Source organism: Podarcis melisellensis (assembly GCF_964234715.1).
Source record: "Podarcis melisellensis genome assembly, chromosome: 7".
Lineage (NCBI taxonomy): Eukaryota > Metazoa > Chordata > Lepidosauria > Squamata > Lacertidae > Podarcis > Podarcis melisellensis.
In genome coordinates, this window is record NC_138539.1 from 15572388 (window position 1) to 15587661 (window position 15274).

The 15274-nt window shown below is 43.2% G+C and overlaps 1 protein-coding gene and 1 long non-coding RNA gene across 2 annotated transcripts in view; one reads left to right on the forward strand and one right to left on the reverse strand.

Annotated features, from left to right (window-relative positions):
• TAF2 (TATA-box binding protein associated factor 2) overlaps positions 1-12896 on the forward strand; it is a 63429-nt gene extending 50533 nt beyond the window's left edge. The window contains exon 26 of the mRNA XM_081918670.1: positions 11441-12896. Within this exon, the coding sequence (XP_081774796.1) occupies positions 11441-11694 (254 nt within the window). The 3' untranslated portion in view covers positions 11695-12896. The remainder of the gene's footprint in view (positions 1-11440) is intronic.
• LOC309374270 overlaps positions 1-15274 on the reverse strand; it is a 251011-nt gene that overhangs the window by 130779 nt on the left and 104958 nt on the right. The gene's annotated exons all lie outside the window — the stretch shown is intronic.

Genomic DNA, 15274 nt, shown 5'->3' on the forward strand with positions numbered 1-15274 from the left:
GGAGCTGTATTGCCAGTTTCCATGTTCATTTCTTATCCTTATGGATACAAATGGGGATGTTGCTGTCTTGTAGCATGGGAGTGGTCCCAACAGATGTGGCAAGAGTCCAGGCAGCATGTGCTCAAGGTGGTTCTTCATGCCTAACAATGCATTTTTTTAATTTTTAAGTGAAGTTGCCTGTGCACTTTACCCCATGATGTGTTTTGAATCTGTTACTAGGGTTTATTTTCTGGCTTATCCCAGAGAACTGAGGGCATGTTCTAATATAGCTCAACAATCCTCAAAACGGTCCTGTGAGGCTGGTTTTGCTGGGAATGTGACTTGCTCTTTGGTAGCTGGGGGGGGGGGAGAGGATTTGAAATTTGTTTTCCGGTGGCTAATCCCTGTGACCCGCTGTCCACACTGTGCTAAGTGAGACTTGCCATCTGATCCAGGCCGCACTCCTATCTTGAGGTGGTGAGTTCCGAAGTTCATTTCAGTGAATAGGCTGCAACACAGATTCTGATTATATCTGGGAAATTCAGAAAACATACTTTTTAATAATAATAATAATAATAATAATAATGATAATAATAATAATTAAAAAACCCACAACAACAACAACCATACAGTACTGGTCATTACTAGTTCCACCCCCCTTTACATTTGGTATAGCATTGCACACACTAGGTGTTCCTAAAAATAATAGTAGTACCATGTGCTAAGGTTTTAAATCAAATATCCAATACAGTGGTACCCCGCAAGACGAACGCCTCGCGAGACGAAAAACTCGCAAAACGAAAGGTTTTTTCGTTTTCGAGTTGTCTCGCAAGACGAATTTCCCTATGGGCTTGCTTCGCAAAACGAAGCTTGCCCCGGGGACAGCGGGTCTTCTCTTTTGAAGCAAGGGGCGGCGGGGAGATCGCTTCTCCCCACCGCCCCTTGCTTCAAAAGAGGTCCGGGGGCAGCTCTTCACGCTGCCCCCGGACCTCTTTTGAAGCAAGCGGCTGCGGGGAGATCGCGTCTCTTCGCAGCCGCTTGCTTCAAAAGAGATCCCGGACCTCTTTTGAAGCAAGCGGCTGCGGGGAGAACGCTGCTCCGAAGCGGGGTGGGGGGGCGGGAACACCTGCCCCAGCCGCCGGGCTTCGTAGCGCTGCTGCGAAGCCCGCGCCCCCCAGCCTTCAGAAGAGGTCCGGGGACAGACTGTCCCCGGACCTGGTCTGAAGGCGGTTTCCCTAGGAACGCATTAATTGATTTTCAATGCATTCCTATGGGAAACCGTGCATCGCAAGACGAAAAAACCGCAAGACGAAGAGACTTGCGGAACGAATTAATTTCGTCTTGCGAGGCACCACTGTAAACATGAGCCGATAGGATCACAGGAGTTCTAATTTAAATATTATATAATTAAAAACAGCAATTACTTCTCCGTGTGATAATAATATAAAGAGGTTTCCAACAACGAAACAAGCCTATGAAGTCCATATTTATAGCTCTTCCCTAGCATTTCGTAATACTGGTTTTGTGCTATTATTATACACCCTAACGGGGGGGTATAAAGTTATAAACAAGAAATTCTGGATAATGGTGCCAGGAAGTTAACAGATGTTTCTTAAGGGACCCTTGTATCAGCAGCTGCACACTCTGGATCGTTCTGCGTCAAATATGCTGGGATGTTAGTGGGTGCGGTTCAGTATCTGGAGTTCTGGCCAGTATGCATATAAAATCTGCATCAGGCAAGGAAGCTATTTTTAGGATTCACATGTGCGCTGGATGACCACCAAGCACTGCAAGGCAACTTCTTACCTGTCAAAGCGAACCTATTCTGACTCTCCTTTAAAGATGAGAGTATATTCCATTTTTAAAAAAAAGATATTTATTAAAGTTTTCAAGTAATTATATAGAGTAAAAACAAAAAACAAAAACAAAAAACAAAAATAACAATAAAGCAAACATACATACAAAACAAATACAATAACAAGTATAATTTCAATCCCTTATAGTCATATAACTTACTTTCTCGACCTCCTCATACCTCCCCTCTCTGTATTCCAATCTCTAATCAAGCCAATTCAGCAAATCCTTCCCCTAATTTCTGTTTAATTTTTGATCTTTCTTGTCTTAGTTACATAATCATTACATCTGGAAACCCCTTAATTTCTAAATCAACATCGTTCTAACATTCAATAATCTTGCAATGTTTCTTAAGATAATCCTTAAATTTCTTCCAATCTTCTTCCGCCGTCTCTTTTCCCTGGTCTCAGATGAGAGTATATTCCAGATTTTCAGAATCTACTTATTTTTTATTTAGAACCCGAAGGCTTACCAACTGGAGCCATGTGTAAGATAATGGGGTAGGGACAAGCTTGCAGGATTAAGGCACAGCCCAGGAATTTGTTCTCAGTACCAGAACTGAGCTCACAGTCCTGCTACACACAGCTCCGCATACAGTTTAATTCACCCCAACCAACTTTCTTCATCTCAGCAGCCTAAGTTAGAAGGGGGAGTAAAGCTTTTTGTTGATGCTGGTGCTAAAAAAAAGGCTGATGGTTTGAGTCCTTGCTTATCTCCGGCTAATTACTCGGATCCACTGATAGACCCTGAAATATGTTCTACCCACTTCTAACTTCTTCTTTTAAGCAACAGTGTGCTGCTCTTTCCAGAAGGGTTTAGGATTTGAGAACGTTTTTTGAAGACTCGGAGCTGAAGCTTCTGCGTTCATAAGATTGTATGTCATTTACACTGACGGCTTCAGTGCTAGAGGAATACAGAGGCAGCTGGCTGTAGTGTCTATGTCTGAAACAGTGCTTTCTTGCCTGTATAAGATTCTAGCCTATGGGACATATGCAGCCCCCCAAGGCTTTTTGTGCTCTCCCTTGCAAACTGTCGAAAGAAAGAAAGAGAGAGAGAGAGAGAGAGAGAGAGAGAGAGAGAGAGAGAGCGCTCCCGCAGGTGTCCCCCCCCCCCGATCCCCTGCTGCAATGCTGTGATTCAGTGATGTTTGTCCTAGAGTTGTAAGCAACAGCAAAGCTACATCTGGTGAGCTTTCTGCTGCTTCCATATTATAGAGCAGTTCAGGAGTGCTTGGAAACCTTTGTCTTCCTGTTCTCAGTCTCCTAATAGTAGGTACTGAGGGGACACGGAATCAAGGAGGGCAGAACTTCCCAATTCTTGAGTACTTTTCTACCCAAGTCTTCACTGAAGGAAGACAGCAGAGGGTGTTTTGGGGAGTTTCTAGCATCTTTGACTGGGGAATGCGCAGACTCAGAAAACCTTGCGGATCGTGTAAAAGATGGTTCTGTGAAAGCTCTCTTTCCCATCACACTACTGTGATTAGAGGAGAGCTGCCTCTGTTTCTCTGAAATGTTCTGTCTCCGTATTTCTGAGAGTGTGGGTTGTGTGTGTGTGTACCCTATCATCAAGCTGATTCATAGGACTGGGCCAGAGGGAGCTTTTGGGGTTGGTCCAGAGTGGGACCAGATAAGCCCCCCTGCACCTGCTGTTGATTTTCACAAAGCCGTTCTTGCACTTAGTGTGTAATTGGTTTCTCTTGGGAGTTCAGCCCTGAGTTGCAAAAAGGTGTGTGAATATATATATATATTTAGAGAGAGAGAGAGAAATATAATTTAAGGGGAAGAGCAAGAGCTCAGATGACTGAACATTGTGGCCTGTTTTTTAATAAATCTCTTAATCGATTCAGTGTCTAATCCTGATTATTCAGATAGAAGCTGGACCGATAGACACAAATTCACAGGTACTCATTGAAAACTGCCGGTGGCAAACACTAACTTAAAGAAGGCATTTTCTCTTCTAAGGAATGTCTCTTATGAAAAGATGCCTATTATGGCACATGTGGACATTACCTTTTAAAAAAAGCATGCTTCTTGCTTTAGAGCCACTGTTTTTATCCGCATGTAAATAATAAACATCCTTGCAGATAGCTGAAATCAATTGACAAAAAAACTCAGTTGACCAGCTAAGAGTTGTTTTATCAGGCGATGAGCCTTAGCCTAAAAACCAAACAACAATGATAGTGGTAAGTGTTTCAACACTTATAAATAAATCTTGTTTTATATCAAGTCTTAATTGTGGCTTTAAGAAAGGCTGGGTGGGGTGTTCCCTCCCTCTCTTCTTTTTTGGTCCATGTTAATTCGTTTTCAAGCTGTTTCTGTTCTGTCATCACTTCATGGAAAATGGATACTGTAGCTTTAGGCAAAGAGCCAATGGTAGAGTTCCTAATTCTTATTAATGAAGAAGTTTTTTTACAAGCTTGTAACATTTTTCCCCCCTTTTACAAAAGAAACCCAGGATTCTTCAAAAAGCAAAGAAAAAATGCCCCTTGTTGTCTGTCTGTCCACTCTGATGTTGGCCCGTTAATTATAACTCTGCTCTAAGCGCAGTAGCTTTGAAGGCATCAGAACAAGACCTTTTAAAGTCTCTGATGTCATCCGGGATCTGACTTCTAATATGAAAAGCAGATTTTATTTGCTATTAAATCTTCAAAAACAGTAGGGAGTGTTCCACCCTCTGCCTTGCAGGGATCAAAAGAACCCAAAGGCCAGGCTGTATTCTCATCTTAATTGAGAGCTCCAGCTTTTAGGTCATGTTGCAAATTGTAGGATTGCATGCGTCTCATAGCTCATGTCTGAGCACCGTTAACTTGGAAGACTTAGCATTATTTAAGAATTTATCCTTTTCATACTTAGGAATTTATCTTTATCCTGGCCTTTGTCCAAGGACACAGGACAGCATACATGGTTTGTGACTCCCCACACCTTCCCATTTATCCCCACAATTGCCTTGTGAGGCAGGCTAGCCTGAGAATAACTAAAGCACCATCCTCTGTTGAGCTTAGGGGTTTGAAGACAGGTGTCTCCGATTAAACCCCAAACCCTGTTGATTGCACCAATCTAAATAATATTCTATTGTGCCACCAGTCCGCATGGTGCTGTATGAGCTGTGTTGGCACGTTGAGAGTCCCTGAGGGCGAGGATGTTGCTATCTGAAATGGAAGGTAGAGAAACAACCGTGAGAGAGAGGGACAGACAAGAGGTAGAGAGGAAAGAATGCAGGCAAATGCCAATCCACGTACAGGAAGGAGCTGTTTTGTTGTTGTTTAGTCGCTTAGTCATGTCCGACTCTTCGTGACCCCATGGACCACAGCACGCTAGGCACTTCTGTCTTCCACTGCCTCCCGCAGTTTAGTCAAACTCAAGCTGGTAGCTTCGAGAACACTATCCAACCATCTCGTCCTCTGTCGTCCCCTTCTCCTTGTGCCCTCCATCTTTCTCAACATCAGGGTCTTTTCCAGGGAGTCTTCTCTTCTCATGAGGTGGCTAAAGTATTGGAGCCTCAGCTTCACGATCTGTCCTTCCAGCGAGCACTCAGGGCTGATTTCCTTAAGAATGGACATGTTTGATCTTCTTGCAGTCCATGGGACTCTCAAGAGTCTCCTCCAGCACCATAATTCGAAAGCATCAATTCTTCGGCGATCAGCCTTCTTTATGGTCCAGCTCTCACTTCCATACATCACTACTGGGAAAACCATAGCTGGCACATCCAATATGTGCATGACTGCACACCGAACCCGGAAGTGAGACAAAAATGTCGCAAAAAGGGAAGAATGGGGGTGTGGTTTTTTTGCAGGCATTTTCAGTGGTGCGTCAGATATATGTGATTTCACTTAAACATGCGGTGCCTTGGAACGTAACCCCCGCGTAAATTGGAAGTTGCCTGTACTGAAAACTTCCAGTTGGGAATGAGGGTAAACCATATGGCGGGTGAAGTTCAGACTATTTGCACTTGGCTTCAGACAGTGTGCATTGCAAGGAAACTTAAGAGCCTTGACGTACAAGCAAGCGCACACCTCGATCTACTTCCTGGTGCATTAGGATGTCTGAATCCACACTATCTTCAGGATTGATTTATTACTTAGGTTGCTATGGAAAAGCATTCCAGCTGTTGCAGTAATGCTAAAATGTGATCGCTTGGTTTGCAGGGTCAGTGTAAGCACCACCAGCAACAGTCCTCAGCCAGCCCCCGAATTAAGGGAAATGGTGGTAAATCCTACAGGGTGCCCCTTCTCCACTTTTATTTTTATTTTTGTGTGTGTAGTGGCTTACAGTGTCAGGTCTATGGGAGGCACTTGGCCTTATCCCCAGGGAGAGCCGTCCCTCTCTGATTCTAAACATCTGTTTCACAGTGAAACTAATAATTACGTTGGCCTCTGAACATCCAAAACCAGAGGAAGGTGCCAAGTGAATAGGCTAGTATAATGCATGTTCTCTTCCAAGAAATATTAGTAATCACTTCAAAAGCAAACTCAGAAGGACCTCACCCCTCTGCGGTTGGTTCAGCCAGTTACTGAGAGAGCCTGATTCAGTCCCTCGAGCCGTAAGGAGAGCAGAGTACCCTTGCGGACAGCAGGGCATGCACTGCCAGTGCTTTCTCTCCAGAACAATACGAAGGCACAAGTTGCGATTAATCACAGTGAATGGTGGGTGATAAAGTGGAACCGTTTTATGCATGTTGTGAAGCAGGATGCCAAGGCCCAGGGTTTATAAGCAACCTTGGAAATACATTTGAGGCAGACGTGGGAGTAGAAGCATAAGGAGATGGGTGCTATCTCTGTCTGATGGGCATGTTCATTTTTCTGACGATAGCTGCATCCTCAGTGGGTTAACGGAACTTCAAAATAAAAGGGATCAAACTTTATGGGTGGTGAATGCTCACATCCTAGGTAAAGGTAAAGGGACCCCTGACCATTAGGTCCAGTCATGGTCGACTCTGGGGTTTCGGCACTCATCTCGCTTTAATGGCCTAGGCCTAGGGAGCCTGCGTACAGCTTCTGAGTCATGTGGCCAGCATGACTAAGCCGCTTCTGGCGAACCAGAGCAGCACACGGAAACGCCGTTTACCTTCCCGCCGGAAGGTATTTATCTACTTGCACTTTGACGTGCTTTCGAACTGCTAGCTTGGCAGGAGCAGGGACTGAGCAACGGGAGCTCACCCCGTCGCGGGGATTCGACCTTCTGATCGGCAAGTCCTAGACTCTGTTGTTTAACCCACAGCACCACCCGCGTCCCTTGCTCACATCCTAGTGAGACTTCAATACTGATGATTTATGTATCTTGAGCAGTTCTGGGTTGAAGTGGGCATCAGCTGCGAACCTTTCATCTCACACATGTCTGTTGTGGAAGGGCTGTAGCTCAGTGGCAGAGCATCTATCTCCTCTGCAAGCAGAAGGTCCCAGGTTCAGTCCATAACATCTCCTGGTAGGACCGGGATTGTCCTGGTTCCATCTGAAACTCTGGAGATCTGCTGCCAGCCAGTGTAGACAGTACTAGATGTGCAAATGGTCTGACTCAGAGTAAGGCAGTTCCTATATCTATTTTGCGTTCTGCTCCACGTATTTTTCTAAATTTATTTTTTTAGATGTGGTGTTAATAAAGAGGTGAGGGGGAGCAGAAAGGATAAGCCTATCACTGTTTCAGTTGCTTTCCATCTTGTGGAAATCAGCTCTGTGCAGTGGGGAACCTTTTGTGCCAATGTTGTAGTACAAAACATCTGAGCTGGCTGCTTTTCAATCCCTGGAATTAACAAAGAGGGATAATGTTTTAAACAAGTTTATTTTTATTTGCAGCGTATGTATTTTGTTCCTCTATTAAATGCACACGTACTGTGGCATCATTTGAAATCTGATGCATTCATTAGTGGAAGATTTAAAACCATGGTAGTAACCGAGAATTTCAGCCCCAGTTTTCAACTCTGAAGCTTACGGTATTGTGTTTCCTCGAGGCAAAAACTGCAAAGTTGCAGACCTGGGGTTCACCTTTCTTTTTAATATGGAAGAGGGTTTTGAGAGGTGACATAGAAGTGCTTTGTACAAGTTAGTTAGGTTGCAGTCCTAAACTGGCTTTCCTGGGAATAAGACCCACTGAACACATTATAAGCTACTTCTGTGAAAAGTTGCATGATTGTTTAGGAACTTAAAAAAACAAGAGTTTCTTTATGATTGTGGCAACTTGGAGGTCTTAGTTTAAACTTCAGTATATCCCTGGGTTTGCCCGCTCTCTCATAGTCCCCATTGTGTTATTTCCTTTTGATAGGCTGCAACGTTCATTTTGTACTTCTGCATTTGGTTTCTAAAACTTGTGTTTTGAAATGACTCTGAAATCTGGTATGGTTTAGAGTGTGTTAGATGTGTGTACCCAAATCATCAGGGGTGCACTTTTTATGTTCACGCAATGAATTGTGGATGACAGTTTCATAGTTACAACGTAAGCCTGTAATGCAGAAGCTGTAATTATGTGGTCAGAGGCTTGTCTGGGAATAGAACAAGTCAAGAAATCCAGCACATTAAAGAGATGGTAATGTTGAAGAGACAATATAGTTGAGATTCCTAGGGAGACTTTTGCTAAGTTTTTTTTTTGTGTAAAGAATTTTTTTGAAACTTTTCTTCATATAATAAAATAAAAAACAATCAAATCTAAGTAAAAAGAAAAAGAAAAAAACCAAAGAAAGATAAAAGAAAAAACACAAAGCTCTTTCTCAAAGGTAGATATTAACCCTTGTCTCACACAGAAGTGGATGAACCCTCCCAGCTCTCACCTGAGAGCTTCCCTTTCTTCTCCCAGCCTCCCACCCTGGGAGATCTTCCTTTCCCCTCTCCCACACACAGGTTATTTCATTCATCACCTTCCTGTGCATAGAAAGGTAAAAGGTAAAGAGGACTTCAGATTCTCTGTCTGTCAATTATGTATACAGTTGTACCTTGGAATTCAAACAGCTTAGTTGCTGAACGTTTTGGCTCCCAAACGATCGAAAACTGGAAGTGATTGTTCCGGTTTTCGAACATTCTTTTGGAAACCGAATGTCCAGCGGGGCTACCGCAGCTTCCCATTGGCTGCAGGAGCTTCCTGCAGCCAATCAGAAGTAGTGCCTTGGAAGTCGAACGTTTTGGAAGTTGAACGGACTTCTGGAATGGATTCCGTTCGACTTCCAAGGTACGTCTGTATAAAGATTATTCAGAGTGTTCACTCCAGGATGGTATCCAGCTGTTCCTTGATCTGCTTAGCAATGTTTTCCCAATCTTTGATCCCAGGCATCTCAAGTCCCTTCATTTTCCTTTCCACACAAAAAGTCTAATGGGACTCTCCAGTTACTATTACTGTTAAATGTCAAGAATAGTTTTCCTCCAATCCGGTATAACAACTTTATCTCCCCAAAATGCCAACATCCACTATTTTTTGTTTTGTTTGAAGCAGATATACACCACCCTTTAGCCCAGAAGACTCCCAGAGCAGCTTATAAAAATCAGGGGTAAGGCAGCTCCTGCCCTAAAACAGGTTCCACACATGGGGTACCACCACGGAGAGAGCCATCATTTCTGCTATGCATAGAAGGAAAATAGTTAGGAACCTCTGAAGCCCCCAAAATCTGTACCAGATGAGTCTGTGGTCGGGAGCTGAATGAGGTCCACATGTTGTCCTTCCCTGGGATGCACAGGGAAGGTAAAGGGGTATTTGGAGCAGTTGTTTTTAATAACTTTGCAGAATTGTGACCTGTAGTTCAAGGCAGGGGTGGCGAGCCTGCAGGCCAGATCCAACCTGCAGATTGAGCTCCTCTCACCTTGGAAAAGTAGTGTCTCATTTCCCTTTGCTTCCTGAGCCTCTCGGAGCACTTCCTTCTGTTTCTTGAGTTTTTCTTACAATGGTGGGGTGCCAGAGGGAGAAGAGGCGTTTTTTGAAGAGGGCTTTTCTCTCTATTTTTTGCACCCCATGGCAGTGCAATAAATATCTCCTAACACAGCCACTGCCGGGGGGTGGGGGGTGGGAACGGGACAAAAATTGTTGTTGGGTGGACACCCACCCACCCCATTCCTTTGCTGATTGTCAGAAGAGGAAGTGGACTCTGTGTGCCTGTCCACCTGAACGTCTGGAAACTGTGGTTTGTGTGTGTGCAATGCATTTGTGGTATGTATGTGTGTGATCTGAACGTGTTGAGCGTGTGTACATGCGTGAGTGACTTGAGTATACTTTGGCAAGTGGCCTCCAAATGGTTGGCCAACTCTCAGTGTGGCCCTCAGACCGAGAAAGCTTGGCCACCTCTGGTTTAGGGAGGTCCTCTTTGGGTTAAGCAAACACTTTCTTAACTTGGATTAGACGCTCAGAAAGTTTGTACATAATCAGCAGCATGCGCTGTTGCTGTAAAAGAAAAGAGCTGGTGTGATTCATTAGTCCAGGGTCAAGAGGACAAATGATATTTGTGTTGGAAGCATAAATGAAGATACTGAACTCATGTGAGGAAGAAGGATCAATTACTAAGCTGTGCAGGCTGGGGGCAAATTTTAGAACAGTAGATCCCTGCAATCTTTTGTATGACTCCTGTTTATCTCAGTGAGAGATAAGTTATCTTCTGGTGTGTGGGATTTAGGCCACAATCGATTTGTTCTAGAGTAGTCCCAACGATATCTGTACTGAGGCAGACTGGGCATAAATGGGCCAAAGACTGTGACCTTCATGGATGTAGTTTCAGCGCCTTCCTGTGTCCCATCTTTCTGCCCCTTCCCCTCTTTTGTCCTGTTCAGATATTTATTCTTCCAAAATAATTATTGGCCCCATTTCGTGAGGGAACTGTTGCCACCCATTTTCCTGTTTAGCGTGTTGCAGTTCTCAACAGTGGAAAGAAATTTTCTTTCCCCTGTCAACGTCCCGCGCACCAAATCTTGAATGGTGTTTAAGTTTCCTTTTCCATTCAGACTGTCGTTCAAAAGCCACTGCTCCAGGCTCTCTCTGTATATTCAGACGCTGTGTGGGTGCTTTGGCTATAGTTCCTTGGATCATCTTTGGCTCAGAGAGTTGGTGTGAGACAGTAAACAGGATGTTGGACTCTGGAAGATTCGGGCTATTGCCGACCTCAGGTTCCCATCTGTAAAAAAGGGGTGTATTTTCCAAAAGAAACCAGTTTACATACCTTTCCTTTAGCGACTGATTTCTCTAGCCCAGTAACGTGTACCTTTTGGTGGATAGCAATTATTCAGGTTATGAGTCAAAGGTGCTTATCAGCCTTGCTTTCTAGAGTCCTTTACTCAAGATGCTATCGTTTAGGCCTGATATCATCCACATACTCTGGATGCACTCTGTTGACAAGCGATAGGCCCACCCCCATGCTACTTATTATTTTGAATTGTCTAAGGTTGGCAAATCAGCTGTAGCATTTAGAAAGCTACATAGATGTGATTTCAAAGCGACCCTTATAATTTCAGGGATGCTGTAGCATCTCTTGCAAAAATGTTCTCAAATATTTTGCCATCTCAACAGCACCACAGATAAAGAAGCCTGTAGTGGGAAAACCTGCAAAGCTTGGATATAATAATGCACGTGGTTCCCCCAGGGCCTCCGAATGGCAAATTCTGTGTGTTGTGTTGTTCTGCAATGGAACGTCTGCCTTTCTGTTTCAGGCAAAGAACAGTCATCGCAAGAGCTAAGCATGCTGCCGATTCCGGTGCCCACGCTGCCTGGTTTTACAAAAGAGTCCAGCTCTTCCAAGCACAGCGAGCACCACCACCACCACAAGAAGAAGAAGAAGAAGCACAAACACAAACACAAGCACAAGCACAAGCACGACACCAAAGAGAAAGAGAAAGAGCCTTTCACCTTCTCCAACAGCCCTGCCAGCGGACGTTCCATTCGCTCGCCATCCCTCTCAGACTGAAGCAAGCCACTCCAGAGTTGTTAGAGCGTATGGAAGCAGTGTGCATGCTGCCATTGCTTTATGGTTAAGCGCATGTCACTGCAGTGGCTCAGAAGGCGCATTCAGATCGAAATTCCGTGGTATCTGGTGTCCAGCCGCAGCCATGCAGGAACCCCGTGATCGTTCACTGTGCACCTGCCTTACAATACCTTTGCAAAGAGCGAAGCAACTCATTTCAGATGCAAATGTCGCCTATCCACAGCCCGGCAGTGGCTATCCATGTATCTTGCCAGAACGAAGTATATTTTAAATGTTTGATAGCTGTCGTGAAGTGAAGTGTGTGTTAAACATAAGCTGACTGCCAAACTTGGAAAAGCTGGGGTTCACTGTACAGTGTTCTATAACATAATGTAAGACTTCCTGAGGCTTTTGTACAATCTCTTTTCCACATATTTAACCATTGCAGTTGTCGCTCTCTGTGTTTTTTTAAAGCATACTCAGTTAAAAGCTTCATTTTTTTATTTTAAGATGTCTGGCATTTTAAAAACACGTTTGAGCGGAACATTCAGCAATCCTTTTCCTTAACTGTTCTTTGCAAGGGAAGAACGCCACTGTGTACACATGTCACTGTGCCCTCTAATCAGAATTGTGTATAATGAAGTTCGTGCAAAAGCAAACCCTTAAAAAGTGGGAAAGTTTACTTTCCCCCATAGAATCTTAATTAGAAACACTCCTTGGGGTGAAATAGTTGTTGCAAAACTTCTTGACCTCTTCTGATTTCTAGTAAAATTGTTTAGAAAACTCTGATTTTTTTAAAAAGTATTTTTAAATGTACAGTGAGTGAACACAAACATGAAACTGTGACAGGTTGCTTTATTGCATAAAACAATAATATCCAAGTATTGCATTGCTGAGCTTAATTATGTGAAATGGGACTGCTTTTTAAAAACATTTTTATTTAATTTCTATGTTTTGTCGGTGCTTCCCTTCTTCCCCCAGTTTCCCGTAATATTTTGAGTTGTTTCCCTATCAGTCTTTAGGTTAAGATTCCTTTAAAAAGACAACAACAAATTGTGCTCATAGATACTTTTAGTTACATAGCTTATTGATAGTGGAAAGAGACATGTCTGATCCGTGAGAAGATACTTAATGAGAGGGACCCAATAAGGATTTTTTTAAAATGAGAAGGTAATTAGTTAATAAAAAAAAATGCTTTTATACAATCTGCTGTTGTGTATTGTATATTCTTCCTGTGTATAATAATCAGCATAAAACAAGAGGCAATCTATCCTATGCCCCTGTCAAAATGGGGGGGCAGAGGGGCTCACAAGAATGCTCAGTGAGTGTAAGATGTTGTTGGGGACCAAATGGGAGAGGGGAAGACCTGGCTCCTTGAACAGAAGCACTGCAAACTGCAGGATTTTCTTACAGGGCCCCGCTAAATGAAACATAAAAAGGGAAAGCCGTCTTCCACACCAGCCTATTCTGGAGGGTAGGACTCAAACCATTGGCTTCAGGTCACAAAAAAGGAGATTCTGACTAAACATTCGGAAAACCTTCTGACAGTAAGAGCAGTGGAACAGACTCCTACGAGAAGTGGTGAACTCTCCTTCGCTGGAAGTTTTTGAGCAGAGGTTGGATGGCCATCTGTCCTGGATGCTTTAGTTGAAATTCCTGTAATCTGTGATCTGGAGGGCACAATGTAGGCTACCTGTTTAGGGAAACTTTTAATGTTTGGTGCATTACTGTATTTTAATATTTTGCTGGAAGCCGCCCAGAGTGGCTGGGGAAGCCCAGCCAGATGGGCGGGGTATAAATAATAATAATAAATAATAATAATAATAATAATAATAATAATAATAATAATAATAATAATTATCACCACAATTTAATACTTGGGCAGGCTCATATGAAGGAATGAGGGCAGCCCTGGTCTAAAGCTGTTTAGCACTTTTTAAAGCTCTGATACGATCTCGGAAACAAACTGGAAACTGCAAATGTAGTGCAGACAGACCTTTGTCCTGTAGACATTTACTGCAGTTTATGCGCTTATGATTTATTGCTCCTTATATCTTAGTAGTTCCTTTTTTCCAAATGGACTGTAGTCTCTTGCCTCTCTCTTGAGGCGTGTTTATTTGCTTCTCTGGGAGTCCCTGAGCCAAACTGTGTTAAAATGACAGCCAAACCCTCCCTTCACCCCTCTTTATTTATTGTTTCGCGTTATTCAGTGTGTGTGGCTCGGATTAAGCGGAACTAAAGACTCCCAAATGCTGAAGCCTTCCGTCAAGCAACTCCCCATGAGGAAAGGTTACAACATTCAGGGTTTTAGTAAAAGAGAATGTTGCAGAGGTGAAATTTTTTTTGCACAGTGTGGAGAAAGAGGAGAAGTTCTTTTCCTTCTATCATATTACAAACCCCCAATGACTCCATCCAGTGAAGGTGAATAATTAGAAATTCAGGACGGAAAAATTCTTTACATGTACTACCACGATACAGTGGTAACTCTAGATACACACACCTCCAGTTTTGTATCCATCAGGATGCAAATGCGGCAAACCAGGAAGTATCTTTTCCGGGTTTTGCTGCATGCGCAGAAGCACTTTACTGTGCCACGCGCATGCGCAGAAGCAGTTCCTCTGATTGCAGAAACCTCGGGATCCGACTGGAGCTTCAGAAGAGATCCCATCTGTAACTGGAGGTACCACTGTGGTGTGTGTTTGTGTTTATTACACATGTCATACACAGTCAGGATAATCCGAATATTAGTAAGAATATAATGCAACACATATACATATACAATGCAATATATATACAATATATAATATACAATATACACCTATTATTATATAAAGCTTTACATTTTCCTGTACTAGCTTAATGTAAAACCTTTAACATTAGTTGTATTTCATATCTTCAGATATGTACATTGGTTGTCACCTGCATTTTCAGCTGAATTTGGGGGAATCACTTGAAGCATCGGTTGTGTTGAACTATTTCTATTGCTTTTGTCTGATTTGCTCACTGCAAACAGCTGAAAGTCTGTAAATTTTGGTAATGAAACCTGGTTTGCAATGGGGGTTGAATGATTTCGATTGATATTTAACATAGGCGTAAAGTTGCAATCTGTTTTTCTTAGCTAAATCTACACATTGCCTTTTAAAACCTCAGTATCAGATACAGTGGTACCTCGGATTACATACGCTTCAGGTTACAGACTCCGCTAACCCAGAAATAGTACCTCGGGTTAAGAACTTTGCTTCAGGATGAGAACAGAAATCGTGCTCTGGCGGCGCAGCAGCAGCAGGAGGCCCCATTAAGCTAAAGTGGTGCTTTAGGTTAAGAACAGTTTCAGGTTAAGAACGGACCTCCGGAACGAATTAAGTACTTAACCCGAGGTACCACTGTATTTAAATGTCGGCTCATAAATGCCACCACAGTATTTGCTGCCATGCGATTAGATATATTCATGGAAGATAAGGTTATAAAATGGACATACGCAGGACATTTGACAAGAGGTGATTCAGACAGATGGAATAAAGCTGTTGGTATGGAGACCCTGCGATTTCAAAAGACCAAGGGGTCTACTACCCATTGCATGATG